The following is a 23,994-nucleotide window of genomic DNA, read 5'->3' as shown; positions in this document are numbered from 1 at the left end:
CATTTTACTCTACTTATTTCATCATATGTCTATCCATCTACTCATTTATCAAACTATCTTATTTTATGACACATTTTAAAGTGAATCACACGTATCAGTATACTTCCCCCTAAATACTTAAGCCTGCATATCATATCATTATAGTTCAGTATTTTTTTACAGTTTTTTTTACTTTCACTTTTTTTTTTTTTTTTACTTTTGATGTAAAATAGAGATGTGTGTATTCCCTGAATTGACAGTACATAGGCCTGTTACCCAAACGTTTATGAAGGTGAGCGTCACTGTCCTAAAATGTTCCCTTGTGCTGCTGCTCACAGGGGTTCCTCTACTGCACTCCCCACCCTCGCCACCACTTTTCTCATTTTTTTTGACTATAGACTATTTAATACTCCTTCCAGAACCTACTATAAGTGGAATCATACAGTATATACTCTTTTGTGTAAGGCCTCTTTCACTCAGAATAACCTTGAAATCAGTCCATTATTATGTGTATCAGTAGTTTGTTTTTATCGCTGCGTGGTATTCCGTTGTATGGGTATACCACAGTTTATTTTTCCATTATCCCTATTGATATACCACTGGGTTCTTTCCAGGTTTGTGGATAAAACTGCTATGAAATTACAGTACAAGTCTTTTTGTGAACTTAGGTCTTCATTTCTCTTCAGTAAATAGCTAGAACTAGAATTTCTAGATTATAGGGTAGGTGTTTGTTTAGTTATATAAGAAACTGCCAGAGCTTTCCCAAGGTGATTGTTCCATTTTATTCCCATCAACAATGTAAACTGACTGTTCCAGTCGTTCCATATCCTCACCAATGTTTGGTGTTAGCACTGATTTTATTTTAGCCATTCTAGTGGGTGTATACTGATATTCATTGTGACTTTAATTTGCATTTCACTAATGATCAGTGATGTTAAGCACTTTTTCATGTACTTATTGAATCTTTTGTGCAGTGTTCAGAAATTTTGCCCACATTTTTATTGAGTGATTAGTCTATTACTGAGTTATAGGAATTCATTTTATATCTTGAATACTAATGTTTTGTCAAATATATTTTCTCCCAATCTGTGGGTTGCTATTCACTTCCTTAAGGGTCTTTTAATAAGCAGCAGTTTTAATTTTACTGATTTTTATTGTCTAGTTCTATCAGTTGCATGTGAGATGTTAGATTCTTCAACTATGATTGTGGATTTGTCTATTTCTTCCTTTAATTCTCTCAACATTTGCTTGTCATATTTTAAAGCTCTCTTACTAAGCACATACACATTTATGACTACTTTTTCTTCCTATTTAACTGATTCTTTTATCATTATGCAATGTAAATTTATGTTTTCACTCAATTTCGGAATTTTTGGACATCATTGCTTCAAATATTTCTCTGTCCCATTCTCTTTCCTCTTTTTTCAAATTCCATTTAGACCTTTTGAGGTGTCCCACAATCCCCTGATGCTCTGTCGGTTTTATCAAATTTTTTTCTCTGTATTCTTCATATTGAATAAGTCCACTGAACTCTTTTCAGGTTTACATATTCTTTCTTTTATCACCTCATTCTGTATTAGTCCAGCCAGTCAATTTTTACTTTAGACATTGTATTTTTCAGTTGTAAAATTTCCATTTTTTAAAATAATTTTTACTTGTCTGCTGAATTTCCTTTTCATTCATGATAAGCACTTTTTATATCATTGAGCATACTTATGATCACTGTTGTAAAGTTCTTCTCTGCTTATTTGAACATTTAGGTCCTCTCAGGTCTCCACTGATTGTCATTTCTCTTGAGAATAGGTCATATATTCCTGGTTCTTCCTACTGTGAGTAATTTTGGATTTTGTCCTGGACAGTGTGAATGTTACTTTGTGGAGAATCGAGATGCTGCTATAGGCCTCCAAAGAGTGTTAATAGTTTTGTTATAGCAAGCATTTAACTTGCTTTGACTAACTGCTGCTTTTTTTTATCCTTTGCTGGGCTGCTTGCAGTCTATTCCATACTATCCTCAGATTCTTCAGACCCAAAAGTTTGTGGGTTTCCCACTTGAGTTTTAAGACCCCCTACGTAGTGCCAATTGTGCTGTTTTCTTAGGATAAAAGCCATAAAGCAGAAACAATCCATTCTGGTCATATTTCCAGGTGTCTACTCTCCTCTAGAATAAGACTACTTTTGTTCACTTTCCAGGATTCCAAGTAGTGTTGTTGTTGTTTTGTTTGTATTTTTCCCCAGTTTGTAATTGTTATCTTGAGAGCGTCAACCTCATAGGAGCTTACTTGTGCATACCAGAAGTTGAATCCTTTGTCTTTAATTCCAAACATACCTAGTTTATAAATCTTTAATCTTGTAAAAAGTTATAACATTTTAGAAAATGTCAAATTATGTTCTTTTATACCGAATTAAACTTTTAAAAAACTTTGTTTTTTTTTATTCTAGACTTCTAATTCTTTAATAGATAATGTTCCTGAGAAAGATCTCAGACCAAGAAGAGACACAGATGTGACTTCTGAAAGTGACTGTGGAAACAGAAAAGAATGCAATAGAAAAATTCCTCGAAGATCAAAAATCCCATATTATTCCAAAACTATTCAAACTGTTAAGCGCCACAGTAAAAACAACAATGCTTTTATAAGGTACTTCTTTTAGTTCTAGGAATTCAGATAAGGCACACAGAAGTTACTATTGCTGGCTTCTTTCTTAAAGCTATCTCATGGTAATATTTTTTTTACTATTCTAATGTCAAAAGATTTGACTTTTCAGCCTTGCAGCCTCAAATTTAGTCAGTACTTTCATATAAATTTATAGAAAAGGCTCTCTTTATGCTGGATTGTCATTACCTAAGTTGTGAAAAATAGTTATAAGTATTATACATTTCTTTGAGTTATTTTTTGTGTTTTTTTCTTTGCAGTTGTAATCGTAAAATGAAACCACCTTTCTTTAAAGAATTACACCTAAGATCATCTTTAGTGAACAATAATATATTAGAAGAATCAGAAAAGCAGAAGACTGAAATAATTAAAGTAAACAACGGTAGCTCAGAAAATGCCACTTACCGGGTATGATTTAAGAGATTAAGAAAAATTGGATATGAATAATCTTATTTTTAAATTCGAAGTTAGTCCCAGAAAAACTATGCATGTTTTTATGAGCAAAAAAATATTTTGTGTAATTTTATTGGGGGTTGCGGTTGGGTTATTTTCCCCTTCCTGATTTCCAGATTTTGTGTAATGTTACTATTTTTGTAATTTTTAAAGGAATGGAAATTACACATTTATTTAAGATCAGATTTCAGTGAAATCATTTTGTTGTATGCTTGTGGAGGAGAAAACATGTCTGAATTTTTGAATTCTTCCTAAAGCAGTGGTTCCTAACTTATGAGTCTCAGACTCCTTTAAATATCTAAGGAAATCTATGGGTTTTTGCAGAGAAACTTCCTTAGAGAAACTCATAAAATGTTGTATATAATTTCAGGGTATTCATGGGCTCTCCTGAAACCCAGTTTTGGACCCATGGATTCCAGATTAAGAGGCATTCAAGAATTTTAAAATTCTTCAATATTTTCCTTAATCATTCACATGTTGTTAAGAATTTTTAGCACACATTGATTTATTTTATATTTTTTATTAACTTACCCTTATTTTACTGTGAACAACTGGTTATACTTAGGATTGTAATGTGCACTATTCTTCCAATAGTATGATTACTTTTTGAAACAGTTCACACCTTTCATGCTATTGGTTTTGTCTCCTTATTCTTAGGTATAAAGGCCTTAATATTTAGAAAATAATAAAAATCATTATGACAATAATAATAGCAGCTAACATCTATTGAGTGGATATTTTGTGCCAGACACTGTTCTGCATGCTTTACTTCCATTCTTTTGGTTAATTCTCACCACAGCCCTTTGAATTAGATGCTCTTATTCCCACATTATAAATGAGAAAATTGAGGCAGTGAGAGGTTAGGTAACTTTTCCAATTTCACATAACAATATTGTTTTCTTTCAGACACTAGTTGAGGAACTAGATCAAGAGAGAGAGAAGAGATGGAAAGCTGAACAAACTGAAAAGAAACTTATGGATTATATTGATGAACTGCATAAACATGCAAATGAAAAAAAAGATATTCATAGCCTGGCTCTTCTTACTACAGATAGGTAAGGGGAAAGTCTGTAAACCTTAAGTTATCTCATAGCACAAAGAATGCTGAACTTGGAACTGGAATGCCTTAGTTTAAACTAGCTGTAGTATGATAAAAAAAAACTATGCATATGGTTTTAATTTGAACTAATTTAAAGATTTAGGGCTTTGTCAGTTTTTTACATTAACGAAGGATTCAGGATATTAATTTGAGCCCTCAAGCTGGGAGATGTCAGATCGATAAAAAAAAAGTATTATAAGTGAAAAACAGGAAGAGTGTAGAGCTGGGATTGGCAGACTTTTTCTGTAAAGGACGGGGCTTGGCACATTTTTTCTTTAGGCATTCTGGGTCATAATCAGTCTCTTGCATATTCTTCTCAACAATGGGCTTCAGTACCAGATAACCCAAGTTTCTTAATTCTAATGTTTTCATTCCATCTTATTCCATTTCCTGTTTTATCTTTTTTTTCTGTAGTAAATTATGTAATACAGGATTGTCTTATTCCAAGATGTGCGAATACCAAACGGTTTTCTGAAATAACAATAACTTTTTTCTTCTGTTTCCTATAGGCAATTATTTCAAAAGTTATGCTTTTCCTTAAAAGGTTATAAGATTTTTTCCATGGGATTCCTTTCAATTTTTATCTCTTCTCCTTGAATGAGCACCGGGTTTCTAGACTTGGTGTCTGCCAACAAATAGGGCTTAGGAAGTTGCTCTTGGTTCCATTTCTTAGCTGCTTATATAGTAGATAATTCCCTTCCTACAATCTTCATTCATTAGTAAGTTGATGTACACGGCTCCCAGCCCAATTCCCAGGTTCTTTTAAGCATTTAACTAGTAAAGTTGTGTGGTACTGATGTGGTATTTTCTACCCCTCACTACCTGATTCTCTGATTCTTTGTACTTATGGAATATAAGGAAAATTACAATACCAAACGTGTTCCATGAAAACCTCTGTAATTACGCAAGCTACGATGCTTTGTGCTATTACTAGCCAAACCACCACTACCCACCAATTTCTTGCCTTATACAAGACAGTGCTGGACAGGAGTAAAGGAACAGAATGGATAAAATAACTGTCCTCTGACCATCTCAGAAGAAACAGCACTTTTGTTTGCAGTAGGTGCATAGGTAGCCAACATAGTTTAATGATAGATTTATAGAGACTGTGTGACTCAATGAGTCACAGTCATAGAATGAAAGAGAGGGTATATCTTTTTTTTTTTTAATCCAGAAAGATACAAGGCAAAGCCTGAGTGTTCTAAGAGCTGTTATTATTTTAAGTTAGTTCCATTTGCCTTATTGTTGAAATTCCTCCCTGATTTTGGCACTATGTTTTCTCTTGTTTAGAGTCATATGTATATGAATTTTTGTTTTATTCTGTTTTGTAGGTATTATCTAGTGGAATATTAGAGGAAGTTATGTCTGGGGTTACTAGCCAAATTCTATTTTAATTGGAAAGCTTTGGACACACCTCATCTTTATCCTTCTTTAACCTCTTTGCTGTTGTGCCATGTTCCCTGTGTTACATATTTGTTGTTCTCTTGGAAATTCATCTTCAATCTTTTCTGATTCTTTTTTCATTTATACCCCAAATGTTTTTTGGGGATTAGATCCTCACCAATCTTCATATTCCCTTATGTGACTTGGTAGGGACTCTGTTTTCCTCATACCTAAGGCAGGGTCTAGCATCTAGGTACCATGCTGTGAATATATATTATCTCAAAAAGTGAATCTTCTTTACTATGCTTTTAATACCTAACCAATAAGCTCCCAAACCTTTTATCTGTTTTATAGGCCTCCTTGATTAACAAATTGTTCATCTAATCATCTACTAAAAATTTCTTGTCTACATTGCTTGTAAGTGTCTTAAGATCAGCATGTCCTTAGGTTGACTTTTTCCTGCTCCCTTATTCTGTATTCTTTGTTCTAGTAAATGGTGTTCCAGTCAGCCACCAAAGCTAGAAATTTCAGAATGATTTTTTTTGCTTCCTTTCTCTTTCTCAAACTTCATAACCAGTTGGTATTGATACCGTCTTCATTCTGCTTAAACGGTGTTGAACTATCTCCTCTCTGTCCCCAGACGGTTGCATCAGTTTAGGCCCTTATCTCTTGATTAGAGGATTTCTCTAATTTTACTGATCGGTAGCTTCTCTGCCCCTTCCACCATATGGTCCACAGAATAAAGTCCAATATTCTTTCATATAACATACCAAACCAGAGTTGAGAGAGTGAACAAAGGAAGACCAGTTTGGAGACGACTCTCAAAGGCAAGAGGACAAGAATTGGAGAAATGACTGTAGTATAGAAGCTGATGAGTGTAGGGATTTTTCTCAATTATGGCTTGGCAATTATAGTAGGTACACATTGGAGTGGCTGCCTAGCTCAGAAATTCCTTTATGAGGCTATGTCTTTGCTATTCGTTGTCCCCTTTTCAAACACTTGACTTCTGTTCTGTCATGAACTGCCTCTCTGCCTATAATATTGGTTAAGAGGTGAGCCCCTGGCCTTAGCCCACATGGCCACAGTGACCGCTGCATGGAGTGGGCATATGAACCAAATTGGACTAACCAAAGCCTTTCCCAGAGCTCAGTTCTAAGTTGAGCTAGAGAAAGGTAACCTTTTCTGTTTGGTTGTCACTGCTGTCAGAGATGTTTATAGCCTTCCCCATCTCCCTGGCATGTTACAAAGAAGCCTGCCATTGGAAAAACTGAAACGAGCCTGTAGGGAATCAGAGAGAGGGACCTGATGGTATTCATATCCTTGGTTTCAGCTGTGCCTTGGAATAGTGCCACCCCAGCCCCTGAATTGGTTATGTGGGTCAATAAATTCTCCTTTCTTACTGAAACTAGTTAAAGAATTTTTAGTCAAAAGGCTCTAAGTAACACAGAGGTAGTATAGTACTAGGATATAATACTTAGTGTCTGGGGAAGATACAGGGAAGTCAGAGTTGACTTCAGGTATCTGTTCAGGTATTGTTTCTCTCCTGTAGCTTTCTTTATAAATGCATCAGTGTCCCCTCTGCTAGATATTAAGCTCCTTGAAGACCAGGCTGTATCTTATTCATCTTGCTTGCTTTTAAGCTGATATCTAGCACAATGCCTGAAAAAATGTGTTTTGTAGTTTTGCTGTTGAATAGTAAAGTTCACATAAGATAAAGTTTCATTAATTTATTTTTTTTCTCAATCTCAATATTTTATTTTTCAGCTTTGTTGAGGTATAACTGACAAATAAAAATTGTATATATTTAAGATGTACAATGTGATGTTTTGTTATACATTGTGAAATCATTACCACAGTCAAGCCAATTAATATATCCTTCACCTCATATAGTTGTTTTTTTGTGTGTTGAGAACACTTAATATCTACTTGCTTAGAAAATTTCAAGTATATAATGCATTACTTTTAACTTTAGTCACCATGTTGTACATTAGGTCTCTGGAACTTACTCATAACTGAAAGCTTGTACCCTGTGGCCAACATTCCCCCCACTCCTGACCCTTGGTCGCCACTATTCTACTCTCTGTTTCTATGAGTTCAACTTTTTTTTTTAATATTTATTTATTTATTTTGGCTGTGCCAAGTCTTAGTTGTGGCACGCGGGATCTTTAGTTGCATCATGCGGACTCTTAGTTGAAGCATGCATGCAGTATCTAGTTCCCCAACCAGGGATCGAACCTGGGCCTTCTGCATTGGGAGTGTGGAGTTTTACCCACTAGACCACCGGGGAAGTCCCATGAGTTCAACTTTTTTGAGATCCCACATATAAGTGATATCACCAGTTTTTTCACTTAGCATAATCTCCTCCACGTTCATCCGTTTTGTCACAAATGGCCAGATTTCATTCTTTATTAGGCTGACTAATATGGCATTTATTTATTTATTTATAACCTTTTCATCCATTCATCCATTAATAGACATTTAGGTTGATTCCATATCTCGATACTGCAAATAATGCTGCAGTGTAGATGGGAATGCAGGTTTCTCTTTGAGATACTGGTTTCACTTCCTTTGGATATATACCCAGAATTGGGATTGGTGGATCCCACTTTTATGGTAGTTCTGTTTTTTAATTTTTTGAAGAACCTCCATGCTATTTTCCATAATGGCTGCACCAGTTTAAATTCTCACCAACAGTGTATAAGGCCTCCCTTTTCTCCATATCCTCACTAAGACTTGTTATCTTCTGACTTTTGGATAATAGCCATCCTAACAGGTGTGAGGTAATACCTCACTGTGGTTTTGATTTGCATTTTCTTGATGAATAATGGCATTGAACATGTTTTTTATACTTTTTGGCCGTTTGCATATTTTTATACAAATGTCTGTTCAGGGGTTTTGCCTATTTTAAAATTGGTTTATTTGTGGTTTCTCTGCTTTTGAGTTGTATGAATTCTTTACATATTTTGGATATTATCCCATTATCATATATATGGTTTGCAAATATTTTTTCCCATTTGTCATGTTGCCTTTTTAGTTTCTTGATTGTTTCCTTTGCTGTGCAGAAACTTTTTATTTTGATGTAGTCCTACTTGTTTATTTTTGCTTTTCTTGTTCATGCTTTTGGTGTCCCCATGGAAAAATCATTTCCGAGATCAATATCATGGAGTTTCCTTCTATGTTTTCTTCTAGTAGTTTTATGGTTTCAGGTCTTATGTCTATGTTCTTAATCCAGTTCGTGTTGATTTTTGTGTATGGTGTAAGATAAGACCCAATTTCATTTTTTTTCATGTAGATATCCAGTTTTCCCCATACCATTTATTGAAGAGACTGTCCTTTCTCCACTATATATTCTTAGGGTCTTTGTTGAAAATTAGTTGACCATATATGTGTGGGTTTATTTCTAGGTTTTCTATTCTGTTCCATTGGTCAATGTGTCTGGTTTTGTGCCAGTGCCATACTGTTTTAGTTACTACAGCTTTGTTTTTTTTTTTTAATTTTTATTGGAGTATAGTTGCTTTACAATGTTGTGTTAGTTTCTGCTGTGCAGCAAAGTGAATCAGTTATACATATACATATATCCACTCTTCTTTAGGTTTCCTGCCCATTTAGGTCACCACAGAGCACCGAGTAGAGTTCCCTGTGCTAAACAGTAGGTTCTCATTAGTTATCTATTTTATACATAGTAGTATATATATGTAAATCCCAGTCTCCCAATTTGTCTCACCCCACCCCCCTTGGTAACCATAAGTTTGTTCTCTACATCTGTGACTATTTCTGCTTTGCCAATAAGTTCATCTGTACCATTTTTCTAGATTCCACATATAAGCAATATTATACGATATTTGTTTTTCTCTTTCTGACTTAAGTTCACTCTGTATGACAATCTCTGGGTCTGTCCATGTTTCTGTAAATGGCACTATTTCATTCCTTTTTATGGCTGAGTAATATTCCACTGTATATATGTACTACATCTTCTTAGATAAAGTTTCATTGATTTATGTAAAATGTTTTCCCTCTTGGCCCAATGCTAGTTTCAGGGATGGGCGAAAGGCGTACTGTTTTTCAACGTTTTTTATCTAAGGAGAATTTGGAACATACTTCAAATCTTCCTCTCTACTGTAACTTTTAATGTTTAGTACAGTTTTTATCTTTCTATATGTGTAATATACTTAAAGCAACGTTTGATTTATGCTTTAGGCTAAAGGAAATTATTTTTAAAGAGAGAAATTCCAAACTACAACTCGAAATTATGGTTCACAGGCTTCAAAATGAAATTAAAAAACTAACTGTTGAATTAATTAAAGCAAGAGATCAACAAGAGGATCATGTTAGACACTTAAGAACCCTGGAAAAAGCATTAGAAAAAAAGGAGAGACAAAAAAGGCAACAGCAAGCAGCACAGGTATTTCTCTATTTTACTCTCAGTCCCATGAATTAACACATTCATAGCTTCTGTCCTGAAACAAATTATGTCATTATATAGTAAACATAAAGGATGTTAAGCTGAATGCAAAAATTAGTTTAAATGTGCCAGTAATTTAACCTATGGAATCATTTCTTCAATTAGGGCTGCCAACATTCACAAAGCAGAGTTGGTGGAAATGCTGCAGGTTGTTAGCCTTGTGTTTAAGAGCCAGTTTTTAAATGTCTCCTTGGGGTACTTGGAGACTTTTAATTTTCATGCCTTCTGAATGGAAATTTTCAATAAAGTCTGTGGTGAAATAAGAGTTAATGCTAATGTGTTTGATGCTTCTAAGACTACACTTTATGAGACCATAGCATTTAATAAATTTTGAAAATCAACTTAGTCCCTAGGTCCTATTATTTAGAAGGCACTTGTCTTTGGGCAACTGACATTAAAATAGAAGCAGAGGAGATTATTATCTAAATACTGTAATGGTGTGTATTTTACTCAGATGCGACTTATCCAAGAGGTGGAACTCAAAGCTGTAGCTGCTGATAGAGAAATAAACTTACTTAGAACTTCTCTTCATCAAGAAAAGGAACACGTGCAACAACTTCATGAACTTCTTACATTGAAAGAACAAGAACACAGGTAAATGAAATATGTATATTTTAGGAAAATATGGACATTTAAAAATAGGAAAAAGTTATTTGGTTTTACCCCCTGCCCCTGCCAAGACTAGACAGTGATTGAGCAGTGGTGAAGTCTGGCACAGTTAGCTCATGGAGAATGACATGTTTATGTATGCTTTAGAATCAATCTTAGAGTTAGAACTAGTAGCTTAAAAACAAATCAGTAACTTTATTGAGGTTGAGGTATGGGCTTATAGCAATGAAGCTCATTTTCCATTTCTCTAAGCCCAACTAAAAATTGATCATTGTAATATAGAGAAAGCTGTTTTAATTGACTTCCAAGTAACTACTTGTTAAATTATCAATATTCTTTATCCCTTTGAAGCAGGGTTCAACAAACTTTCTCTGTGAAGGTCCAGATAGAAAATATCAATATTTTAGGCTTTTCAGCTATCTATCTCTGAATAGATACCACAAAGCTATCTCTTTGTACCACAAAAGTAACCATACACAGCACATAAATGAATGGGCATGGTTGTGTTTCAGTAAAAGTTTACTTCCCCACAAGAAGGACAGCAGGCCAGATTTGGTCTATGGGCTATAGTTTGCCAACACCTGCTTTTTAAAGTCCACAGTAATTTAAGCACATTCAGCTAGTTATCTGCTTACTACCAGTTGAATTGTATGATTGCCATGAGTTAATTGTGTTTGTTCTCAGGCCTGTTTTGGTTTTGTCCTTGTATAAATCAAATTTTAATATATAAATTAAATTTTGATGCTCTGGGGAAAATTGTCATCATATATGTGGTCAAGACAACTATAAAAGATTGGGGGGCAAATAATCACAAAAATCTAAAAATTGGCACCTAATTTTCTTTTCAGATATCTTTTAACTTGTTCTAGTTTAAAGAAACCAAAACCAGAAGTAATGGGTTTTGTTTTATGAGTTTGATTTATTCAAGAAAAATAATGGAGAACTCTGAAGAATGAATTCACATTGAAATTAAAAAACTGGCCCTATATTAAAAGATTGGTGAAATTTCACACATAACTGTTGTTTTCAATTAACCAGCCACCAGGACCAGTCAGACTGTATTTATTTTATGTCAAAGACTCAACCAAAGTAGAAGATGCAGTGAGACAGAACCTGACTTCTGTGAATGCACCCAAAGAATTTTAGAAACCATAAAATGATTCTGAACTATCTCAGTGAAGTTAAGATTTGGCATACTCCTCTTACCCCTGTCACCACCGAATACGCAATCAAAACTCATATTCTTTCTGTATCTACCATCCTATCCCTAGTTTTCTGTGTGTGAAAGTGAGGAGCTGATCTTTAACAATAGGGAATATAGAACATTTAATAACTATTTAAAAGACCTTTAAAGTTTTTCTTTCTAGATAAACAGCATCCTGTGATTTTTATTTGTTTTTCATCCCAGGAAAGACCTTGAAACAAGGGAGTTTTTTAGTGAAGCTGAGTTCCAGGAAGCCTTAGCTAAAGAAGTTGCTAAAGAAGAGAGAAAACATGAACAAGTTATAAAAGAATACCAAGACAAAATTGATGCATTAAACCAACAGTATATGGATTTAGAAAATGAATTCCGTATTGCTTTAACTGTTGAAGCCAGAAGATTTAAAGATGTAAGAATGGCGTCTAGCTTTTTATTGAAAACAGAATCAACAAGATATGGTTTGATAAGACTACGTTTTAGAATTCTAGCTCTATTTGCATGTTGGCTATATGATCTTAACCAAATTACTTAAATTCTTAGAGCCTTATTTTTTCACATAAATAATAGCTAATCTTCAGTGCTATTGCCAAAGCTAAGTGAGGTTATAAATGGTCAAGTAAAGAGAGCACGAATAGGAATTAGGAAACCTGAATTCTCTATTACTATAGAGCAGGGATTGGCAAACTAAAGTCTCCAGGCTCTATTAATAAAGTTTTATTAGAACAGAGTCGTGCCCACTTGTTTACATAGTATCTGTGGCTGCTTTTATGTTATAATAGCAGGGTTGAGGACTTACAACACAAACACGTATCGCCTGGCTAGCCTGCAAAGCCAATTATCTGTCAGTTTTATTCTGATTCTAAAAATGAAAGAAGTAAGCTGTTTCCAGAAACAGGTATTTTCCAAATATTTGCAGAACTGCTATTTATAATGCAATTTTGAAATATAGGTTAAAGATGGTTTTGAAAATGTTGCAACTGAATTAGCAAAGAGCAAGAATGCTCTTGTTTGGGCTCAACGAAAAGAAAATGAATCTTCCTCTTTAATTAAAGATCTAACCAGTATGGTGAAGGAACAAAAAACAAAACTGGCAGAAGTTTCTAAATTGAAACAGGAAACAGCAACAAATTTACAGGTAAGACATTGTAACATTATATTTCCTTTTTAATTTTTTATGTCATTTTCTCAAGACTATTGTGATGATTTGAGGAAGTACAAAACTATGAACTAGATAACACTACTTATATATTCTTAACGTGTGTGAAAAGTAATATAATTAGGAGATAAACCATGATTGCACAGATTGTATTGCTTACACTAAAATAGTATTTAAGTAAAATACGTGAATTAATTTTAAGAAGCATACTAAGTAAATGTACCAGTTTTACAGTGATACAGGTGGTTGAAGTTTGGGAAATACATGAATTGTTGATATATTAATTTTGTGGTAGTGGTTGTTTTTACATATACCTAACTATAATAATTTTTTAATTACTTTATTTCTATAGTCTCAATTTTAAATATTAGTGGTATTTTGCCCAAAAGGACTCACTTTCTATAAGTAACCTTTAGACTATTGATATAAATATTGAATATTTGGTGAGAAATTTTGAGTATTACATGTGTAGTTGCTCTTTTAAGATATTAAATAAAATTCAGAGCATTTAAAGGAGTAGGCTCTTAAAATTTGACTTTTTATTTCATGACCTACATTTATCTTTAGTTAATAAAATTTAAACATTTTTTGATGTAAAATTTAGGAACATTTACTTTGTATTTGCTTAAATAGCATTTTTTCTCATTATAAAATGCAAAAAGAAAATAAAGAAACACTTAAATATAATAATTACTTTGCATTTTTTTCCAATGTGTTTTGGTGGTATACAGAATCAAATCAACACACTTGAAATTTTAAGTGAAGATGACAAGCAGAAGAGTATTCAAATAGAACTTCTCAAGCATGAAAAAATGCAGCTTATTTCCGAACTAGCAGCCAAGGAATCGCTAATTTATGGTTTAAGGACAGAAAGAAAATTATGGGGACATGAGTTGGCACAACAGGGTAAAATTCTCAATTTTCAAAGGGAAAAAATAGCCCATTCTGCTAATCCAACAAATCTGGGTATTAGAAAAGGAAGGGCTTAACTCTGCCTAGACATACCAAGAAAGAAGGTGACACTGTATATGAAAGGAGAAGTAGTCATTTGCCAGTCAAACAGGAATGAAATTATACTTAGGAATTGGGAAGTAGTTTATTACACCTGTTATGAAGTTATAGCTCTGATTTTTTTGCTGTTGGTTTTCTTCCCCACTATAATTTGATTACGTTTCTGAACAGGTATACATTTCTTTCTTATCTAGTGATTTTAAATTATTTGTACATATGCAGCATTCATTTTTTTTTAGCTAAAAATGTTGCTAACATTTATGTTGTTATATGTGGAGAAATGTGAAATCGTTTATGAATGAAAACCACTTTAGGTTCAGATAAACTTACCTTCAGTCTCATTCCCTTTCCAGTCACCATAAGGCAAGAGATATACACCATTTTAAGGCATTCTTAGAGACTTCACAAATTATGAATAGTAGGTGTTGGCCTAAATGGAACATTGTTCATTTGTCCATTCCATATAGAAATCTATAATATGATTTTGTTTGGACAGCATAACATGACCCATTAAATATTTCATGTCTGAGTTACTTGTTCATGATTTGTGGTTTTAGGTTCTCAAATAGCCACAGTTGTTTAGAAGGCCTTTTTGTTCTTTTCCCCTTTCCTCTTCATATTGTACTATTATATATTTTGTTTCTTTATTCAGCTTTTCTTTTTATTTACTATATTATACATTGTAAAATTAGATGTTCATAAAATATAAATTCTCCAAGGTCTTTTTAAGTTTTTACTGATGATGTTTGTTTTTTAGAATCTTCTCTAGCCCAAAATCATGGGAGACTAGAGGCTCAAATTGAAAGTTTGTGTAAGGAGAATGAATCTCTGCGAAAGGCAAGTGAACGTGATAATGACACATTAAGAATTAAGTGCAAAATCGTAGAAGACCAAACTGAAACCATTGGAAAATTAAAAGAAGTAAGTTTGACATTTTATTATAGGAAAAGAACATGTGGAAAGTTTGAAAAATCTGTGGATCATAGTATAATAATAAATATTTGTCTCAGTGCATCCCAGCTGTTATGGAATTTAAGACATATTATCATGTTTTTTCTTTTATGTTTTCCTCTTTGCTTTTAAAAGTTATATATGACATTTATTTATTAACTTATTAACTTGAAATTACTTTTACCTCAAAATTTTACGGAAAATGTTATTATGGCCCTTTGAAATAATTGGAAGTAGTGTCCATAAAGGGTTAGGAACCACAAAAACAAATATTTTATTTAAACTTTTCATTGTTTAGTATCTTCCAATATTGCTAATTCACATATCGAAATTATGACAGAACCTGCTATCCTATATTTTAAAGTATCTGAATAGAAAGAATGTAAAAGATTCTTGCTTGTTCCCAAGGGAAACCGTTTTTACCCTTTTCTTCAATATGGCCTATCTTAAGAGAGAATACTAACAGGATCACTTGTTTCAAAGTATCTTACATGAAAATTTCCAGAGAAATATTCTGAAAGTTAGCTTGAACAGTGAATCAAATTTGAACTCCAAAATTTTCTTCTAGAGATTATCTTTAAGGTATAAAAATAGCTGAGAAAGGGTTTTTAAGAAACTTGTGAGATTATCACCCATAAAGTTAGGAACTCATTCTTTACAGTAATTATAACTACCTAAGATTTGATTTTTTTTTCCCTTAGTCATTTTTAAGAAACTCCTTGAGAACTTAACTTCGTCAAGTACAGAAAATAAAGAAACATATTTATCACCATGTTGCTATATCCATAGCTAGATTTAGGCTGTGAATGATTTAACTGTATAACCCTAAACAATTATACTTGTTTTCTGGTTTTGCATGAAACCAGAATTTCAATTATATCTGTCATACATGCCAAGCTACACTGAAAATTATTTAAATTTTTTAGCAGTGAGCATTTTTTCTTGTTTTAAAAATCTATACTTGGTATATAATACTTGTGGTTGACATAACTGCTTCCACAGTAAGACTACTGCTTATTAATCTCTGAGCAGAGTTTTGGGAGGAAATGACTAGAAATGAATAAATAGTGGAGCCAAAAAACAGATGACTTTTAGTCTTAGATTTTTGGTTAAAAAAAAAGTTTTCAGATTTTCAACTCATCATTTTTCTTTTCACAACTTAGTACATTTACTTTAAAGAACACTGTATCAGTCTCAAAGATATGAGCATTAATGGTACATTCCATCTAATCACAGAACATACAGAGATAGCTAGGCATAATTTCTTTTAGCAGTAAATTCATCATAGCTAATAACTTGAAGGGATAATGACCTAATCTGCAAAATTTGGAGTTTAATGTTTTCAATTAAGTAGATCCTGTAGTTAGCTTCTGACTATGGAAATTAGAAACAAATCTTTTGAGATTTGGTTTCCTCCTGTGTATTATTTTGGTACTATTAAGTATGGATCACAAAATTCTCTGATGCTACAATGTTATTCTTTTTATTAATGGGGTTTTTCATAAGAATCTTCTATAGCTTTTGTGGATTCCTAATATAATGTGTCAAGACTGCTCTCCTCTAAGTACTTACTTAAGTATTACTCTTAAGTACGAGAGTTGTGAGGAGAAAATAAACAATTCATGGCCTTTTATGCAAATGTTGGTCAAGACTAGAAGACTACCTGATATCTTTGCTTAGAATTTTTAGATATATAACACACTGAGGAATTGAACCACATATTTTAAAATAGTGATGAATTCATGCCTAAATTAGCCTTGTTCAGTATTTGTTTGTTTGCCTCCATCTTCTTCCCAAAAGGGAAAAAAAGGCAAGGTGGGGCAGGGGAAACAGGGTAAAAACAAAAACTGCCAATTTCATCTTTTCTCACTTTCAGAGACTGATATCAGTAGTTGGTGTTATAGCAGGGCTGTTCCTGCCGTCCAGGCATACCCCCTTAAAGCAAACATGTTCATTGAAGTAAATAACCCATATAAGGCCTAATACCTGCAAACACTTAACAGTGCCTAAGGCGGTCTTGAGCTTTCATTATCCTCTGATTTGTAATATGCAAATAGAGGATAAAGTATGACTCACAGTATAGAAGATATAATAAAAGGAAGTTTGGGGGGATGTAGAGCCTATTTTCATGTGACATTGTAATAGTGATGAAATCATACTTTATTTTAAAGTATTTGCTCATCCTAATGCAGAAGATGCTTGTTAGCATAGTAGAAATAGCATTTTAATTTGTATCATACATGAACAGTGAACATAAGTCTTTGCTGTATTCCATGTTAATTGAAATTTTCATTGCACAGTTTTCTTTTCCTTCTACTCCCTCTGTGTGGTTGGTAGTTACTAACTTAATGAAATAAAAAGTGTAAATAGTGCATCTTTCTTAGTGGCAGTTAAAACATAGTAGTAGTGCTATTCCTTATTGATTGTGATTTTTAAAATGTTTTGTAAATCTTTTCTAAAACATTCTTTGTTCAATTTATTTTTTAATCTATAGTTTTTATAACTTTAAACCATATTGAATTAATTAGGAAATGAGACATTCAAGATTAATAAAAATAATTATTTTTTTAAATAATGATTTTTTTCTGTAAAAATGAAGTGTTTACAGGAAAGAGAGGAACAAATCAAAATATTACACGAAAAGATCACTGAAATACAAAAATGTACCCAAGAACAGCTTGATGAAAAATCTTCACAACTGGATGAAATAATTGAGAAACTAGAAAGACACAATGAAAGAAAAGAAAAACTAAAACAGCAGTTGAAAGTAAAGGAATTAGAACTTGAAGAAATTAGAAAAGCTTACAGGTATTTCACGAATTTCCTGTTGAGAAATTACATGTGGCTTAATAATTTCATATAACCAATTTTATTTTTTAAATTATTTCTTCTCATATTAGTACACTTAATCAGAAGTGGCATGATAAAGGAGAGCTTCTGTGTCATCTTGAAATGCAAGTAAAAGAAGTGAAAGAAAACTTTGAAAACAAAGAAAGGAAACTTAAAGCAGAAAGAGACAAAAGTATTGAACTGCAAAAGTAAGGATTAAGTCCTAAAGTATGTGGGATATCTTTAAACATAAAACTGAATTGGGATGGGTGGGTTGTGTAGGACGGCGGGGGGATGGGGGTGAGGAGGGTAAAAACATGCTGGACATAGGTATTTGCCAAGTACTTTATTTCCATTCCATCTATAAAATGATTATAATAGTCCCTACTTTAATGTTTGATGTGAGATTTAAACTTTATATATATGTGTATTTATGTATATATATATATGGTTTGTATGGGTTATTTAGCATTTAAATAGTGCCTGACACATAGTAATTGCTGTATAAATATTTCATTTTTATTACTGTAATTATTATTTTCAAACTCTGTTTGAATGAAAGCAGCAAGTGATATTTTTGGCTGTTGTATGTGGAGTTTAGAGGAGGAAATCACTGACTACCAGGGACAGTGAGCTCCTGAAGAAGCTAAAACAGATTTAGGTAGCAGTTGGCCTGCACCAGCTGAGGATAAGAGTTGATTTTAAAGAAGGGGAAGGAAATGTATACATATATGCCATTGTTTTATGGATTTTATAAAATACTCTAGAGGAAATGAGGGTTTTACCTTGTAAGCTGTATAACTAGACTTGTTAAAATAATTTACAAAGTTGACTGCCTTAAAAATTAGGTAGCATGGTTTAGTGACCAGTGCTCATGTCAAGATACAGAATGACATAGATAACATGGCATATAGGTAGCCCGAAAATCTCATATAGAGAGAGATAGGTTCCCATTATATCAAGTCTAATAGAACCTGGAAATTTGATTTCTCATATTTTAATTCTTTGAAAAGGTGTTATTTTACTCCCCAGAAAGTTTTGATTGATAATACAGTCATTTGTTTATTTGCTAATGGACCCTGTTCCACTTTGCTTTACAACCAAGCACTAATACAGAGACCTTGACTTGGAACCTATTGCAGTTTTCTTTCCTGCTGGTCACAGCTTTGCAGTTTGGAGTCCTTTTGATCCTAAAAGAAACAATCATTTCATATAACTAGCAGTTCCTAAACTTAATAAAAATCATAAAGCCTGACAGTTTTTAGAATCTCTTATATTGCATTGTTTATCATGTCTTTAAGAGCAAAACAATAAAGACCTGATTTTATACATTAATGCTTTTATGACTAAGATTGATAATATGATTTTTAATTTAATGGAATTTTAATAAAATAAGTAAATTATTGTTCATAAGAATAGATTTTATTTGCATAGTTTCTTATAATGTATAAATTGATTTTTTTCTTATATCTTATTTTGAACCCAGCAATAATTTTGTGAGGTTGGCTGAACAGGCAGGACTATTATTGTGTTTTATAGTTGACAAACTTTAAACACAGAGTTTGTGACTCGCCCTTAGTCACGTAGCTACCAACTGTTGCAACTGGGAATAAAAAAAAAAGACTTTTGATTCATGGTCCTGATGCTGAAAACTCATCCTCTGTACACTGGTGCCGAATCAAGTCTCAGAGACAGAGTTCGGGTGAAATAGAGAAGAAGGGATTTATTGCTTTGCTGGGCAAAGGGGGACACAACAGGCTTGTGCCTCAAAAAACTGTGTCCCAGCCTGAGAAGTGAGGAGTTTTATAGCAATGGTTCAAGGGCGGAGCGGCTAATAAGGATCAGGGTGTGTGCAGTGCCTGCACTCCTTTAATCTGGCCTCAGGTGGTCTCCTGATGAGCTTCTCTGGTTCCTTTAATCTGGTGTCAGGTGGTCTTCTCCCTAGTCTCTGCATCCCCTCCCTTCCCTCATTAGCAACTGTTTGAATCTGCCCTTTGGAACTCAGGGAAGGTCATGGAGGCTGGAGTCTATTCCCTACAAACAAGAAATGGGGACACAGAAAGGCTTCCATGCCCAGGAGCCCCACAGGGTCTTGCTTGGTTTCAGTCCCAATGTTCAATCCACTATTACAATGGGCTGTGCCAAAACCAGGAAGTTTGTTCATTATGGACTTAACGTTTTTAATAAAATTATTCATACTTAATATAAAGGAATGGGTATTTGGCCTATAAGAAACTTTTAGCACTAAAATTTTGTGAATACTGTTTATAATTTATTAACATAGGGTTTTACCCATTAAGCATTAACATAGGGAAGTCAGACATATATGCTTACAAACTTGAACCTTCCTATAGTATATATACCTCAAATTATTATCACACTGCTAATACATGGAGGAAAAAAAGATTGATAGTAGCATCTAAGAAGGTGCTTATAAACCATATTCTTAGACTCAAAATAAATGAGAACCAATGTACTCTAACTTTCAGAGGGTAATAGTGTAACAAACTTCCATTGATGTTACCTTACTCTATTCTGTTACTAAGATTCTGTTGGATGGTGAACTACTTATATCTTTAGTTACCCAAGATAGCCCTTTTCTATTTAATGGAGTTATGCTTCCATTAAAATATGAATGTAAGAGCTTCCATCTAAAAAGACAAAAAACAGCCTAATTTTTATATGTACCAGTAGATATGTGGGTTTGTTTTGTTTTTAAGGGATGCAATAGAAATGCTTCATAGTATGGATGATGCATTTAAAAAACAAGTTGATGCAATTGTTGAAGCTCATCAAGCTGAAATAATACAGCTGGCAAGTGAAAAGCAGAAATGTATCGATTCTGCAAATTTAAAGGTACTGTAAGTAAAATTCACTTTGATAATCAGTATTAAATTGTTATAGCTAAGTAAATAGGATCTTTGACAATGATAACAGAGAAAAGGAAGCATGATTTAATAACCAAATAGATGTGAAGAAAATTGCCAGTACAATCATGAAGCCAGACCAAAATGTCGGTAATACTTAGATTAGGTGTAGAATATAATTTTAATGAAACCAAGATTATAAGTTGATTCTGATGTGCACCTGCTCCATGAACTCTGGATAAAAATTTCTGTATCCCTAGCCAATTTCAGCTGGAAGCCCCTTTGGTTACACATAGGCAAGATGAGAATGTGAATGTATTAAATACAATCCATCACTACCTAGGACAAGTTCTCAAGGAGTGTTTTATTATCAGTTAGGGTTCAAAACTATCAAATTTCTCATTTTAATATCATTGACAAAGGAATGGGTTAGGATGATAATAAATCAGAGGCAAACATCAAAATTACCTGCAGAGCTTTTTAATAATACATATGCATGTGCTTCCCCCTCAGACTTTCATTCACTAAGACTGGGATCAGACCCAGGTATTTTTCTCAACAGGTGCTTCTGATATGACCCCTCTGTTAAGATCCACTAGATGAGCAGACAGTTACAAATTTCCATTTTTCCCTGATTTTGAAGTAATAATAAGAAACAGATAAAAGTCTTTAAGACTGGAGATTTATAAATCAGCAACTGGAAAAGGAAAAGAGTTAATAGAAAAGGAAAGTGATACTTCATATATTATAATCAAGGTTGTATAATTAAATGACATTACTATCAGGAGTCTGTGTAACCAGAAAGGGGGATTTAGGTCTTTGGAAATAATCACAATGAATAAGGAAATATAACTTGTTCAAAATTTAGTTCTTTATTTCATTTCAAGTTAACAGATGTTTCAGATATTTTATTTAAAATCTACCGATCGTTGAACAAGAGTACATTAGGTATTACTAAATAAAGTATAAAATTAGGCCTTTAGCTAAAGGGAAAATACTGTGTTTGATTATGGACATCTTGCCAATATGATGTAATATCAAAGGGAGGTGTTTGTTAGAGAATAGAAAAATTTCACCAAAGATTAAATGCGGTAATCATGAAAAAAGATTGTAAGGCATCACATAGAGGTGATCATTTAAATTAGGAAAAATGTTTTCAAAGGGAAAAAAAATTAGGAAGTCTGTATTAGAGATTAGGAAGAGGGAAGTTAACAGAAAGGGATGATGATATTGGTAATACTCTCAGGAGTGTTGTATGATAGGAGAGAGAGTTTCAAGCAGAAATTAATAGTATCAAATACATTGAATCCTAGGAGAATGTAGGTTAACAATAAAATCATAAGATGATCTCTCAAAAATATGGTCATTTATAACCACCACCAGCAATTTTAGATGGAAACGGAGGTTTTTCAGTTTTTAAAGTCAAATTCATGATTCAGCATTCATAATCAGCACAGGACAGTGGAAAGATTAAGTCAGAAGACTGGGTATCATCCAAATATGCTCCTGAGAAGCTACACAACTTGAACAAGTTTTCTAAATTATAAAATAGAGTTAAAATAAATTACCATGTGTTAATCACAAGAACCTATAAGAAATAAATGGATAATACACATGTAAGTACTTTGTATACAGTATAACATTTTCCCTATTAGTATTTGAACAAGTTAACATTTTATTAACCTCTGCTTTAAATGGACATCACAAAATACAAAATGTATAAGAATAAATTTTTCACTTTTTTGCATTTTTTAAAATACATTTTCATTAAGAAATGTAAATGTTATAAAATTTATATGTTGATTTAGGTTCATCAAGTTGAAGAAGAAATGCGTGGACTTCTGGAAGAAACATGCAAGAACAAAAAAGCAATGGAAATAAAAATTAAGCAACTTGCTTTTGCTCTAAATCAAATTCAGCAAGAAATGTGATGGTTCTGAGAATGGATTGAATTGAAATGAACCAGCAGACCTATTGTAAAAATGATTAAATATTGTGATAGTAGTAACTGCTATGACTTTGAAATGTCTTTTTCTACACATTTCATTCTGATTATATTTTAAAAGACTTGATCAAGTATTTATTAATTGTATATGTAGGGTTTTTTATAATAAGTTGTTGACAATTATGTGTATTAGAAAAACCTACCAAAATAACTAAACTTAAAACACTTTTTCTTGTTTCTGTGCTGTACATTGTTTGCTAATTACACATTTGCCTATGAGGGAAAGTATTTTAATATTGTTGTTAACCTTACTGTGTTGATGAAGAACTAATTATATTTATTGGTTGTCCTTTAGTTGACATAGCGCCATTCTTTTGAAAGGCTCATAAATGTAGCTAAAAAATATTTTAAATCTGTATAAGGGATGTGGTATTTTTAAGAATGCATATGTAAGTATCTCCACATCACTCATAATGACCCCTTTTTATATAATGCATATGACTTTTTCATTAAAGATTACATTTAAGGTTTTATAAACATTGTCTCAAGAGGAACACTTCCACTGTCACTCTCTCATTTTTCCTTTTTAGTTACTATTTATGAAGAGAATTCTTATTTTGTAACTGGAAACGGTTTTCTTCCATTTCATATCAGTTCACTTATTACTATTTCACTTTTGTCATCTCTTATGTTCCTCTGTATTCAGAACAAAGATGTAAATACTATTCTCCTTACTATTTCTGAAAGAATATAATACCTAATTCTTAACTAATAGCCAGTGAACTAAGTTTTGAAAATTAAATGGAATCAGAAAAAATGTAAAGAGAGGGCCCCATTTTGTTATAGGCAAGATTTATACTGAAATCCGTGGGACATCAAGCATGTCAATATATGTAATGGGAGTCTGTGGAGGAGGGGAGGACATAAGAAATATTGGGGAAAATAATAGCTGAAAACTTACTAAATTTGATGAAAAAGATTAACCTACAGATTCAAGAACTTCAGTAAAACCCAGGATAAGCACAAAGAGAACCACACCTAGACACTTAAGAGTCAAACTGTTGGGAAAATCTTGAAAGCAGTGAGAAAATATGATTTATTTCATATAAAGAAACAATATAACTAACAGTTGACTTCTCATCAGAAATAATGGAGACCAGAAGTCAGTGAAAGACATATTTTAGGTACAGGAAGAAAAGGAACAGTAAATCAAGAATTCTACATCCAGGGCTCCCCTGGTGGCGCAGTGGTTGAGAGTCCGCCTGCCGATGCAGGGGACACGGGTTCGTGCCCCGGTCCGGGAAGATCCCCCACGGAGCAGCTGGGCCCGTGAGCCATGGCCGCTGAGCCTGCGCGTCCGGAGCCTGTGCTCTGCAATGGGAGAGGCCACAACAGTGA

The 23,994-nt window shown here is 33.2% G+C and overlaps 1 protein-coding gene across 7 annotated transcripts in view; it reads left to right on the top strand.

The window, feature by feature from the left end:
- The window catches only part of LRRCC1 (leucine rich repeat and coiled-coil centrosomal protein 1), a 35,424-nt gene extending 11,899 nt beyond the window's left edge, over positions 1–23,525 (top strand). For 5 of the 7 annotated variants that reach the window (XM_027089697.1, XM_027089693.1, XM_027089696.1 and 2 more), the window contains 13 exons: positions 2,419–2,615; positions 2,891–3,038; positions 3,990–4,138; positions 9,763–9,967; positions 10,482–10,621; positions 12,045–12,246; positions 12,787–12,972; positions 13,725–13,899; positions 14,762–14,925; positions 17,555–17,763; positions 17,856–17,993; positions 20,505–20,640; positions 22,460–23,133. In XM_027089697.1, the coding sequence (XP_026945498.1) occupies positions 2,419–2,615; positions 2,891–3,038; positions 3,990–4,138; positions 9,763–9,967; positions 10,482–10,621; positions 12,045–12,246; positions 12,787–12,972; positions 13,725–13,899; positions 14,762–14,925; positions 17,555–17,763; positions 17,856–17,993; positions 20,505–20,640; positions 22,460–22,582 (2,172 nt within the window). In that variant the 3' untranslated portion in view covers positions 22,583–23,133. Of the gene's footprint in view, positions 1–2,418; positions 2,616–2,890; positions 3,039–3,989; positions 4,139–9,762; positions 9,968–10,481; positions 10,622–12,044; positions 12,247–12,786; positions 12,973–13,724; positions 13,900–14,761; positions 14,926–17,554; positions 17,764–17,855; positions 17,994–20,504; positions 20,641–22,459 lie in introns of all 7 variants that reach the window. The other 2 variants (XM_027089691.1, XM_027089692.1) reach the window with 2 other exon arrangements.
- The last annotated feature ends 469 nt before the right edge of the window (positions 23,526–23,994 follow it).

This window comes from Aethalodelphis obliquidens, unplaced genomic scaffold (assembly GCF_003676395.1).
Source record: "Aethalodelphis obliquidens isolate GAN/ISIS:26980383/991018 unplaced genomic scaffold, ASM367639v1 scaffold68, whole genome shotgun sequence".
In the NCBI taxonomy this organism is placed as follows: Eukaryota; Metazoa; Chordata; class Mammalia; order Artiodactyla; family Delphinidae; genus Aethalodelphis; species Aethalodelphis obliquidens.
Note: the sequence above shows the minus strand (reverse complement) of the source record. Positions and strands in the feature narration are given on the sequence as shown.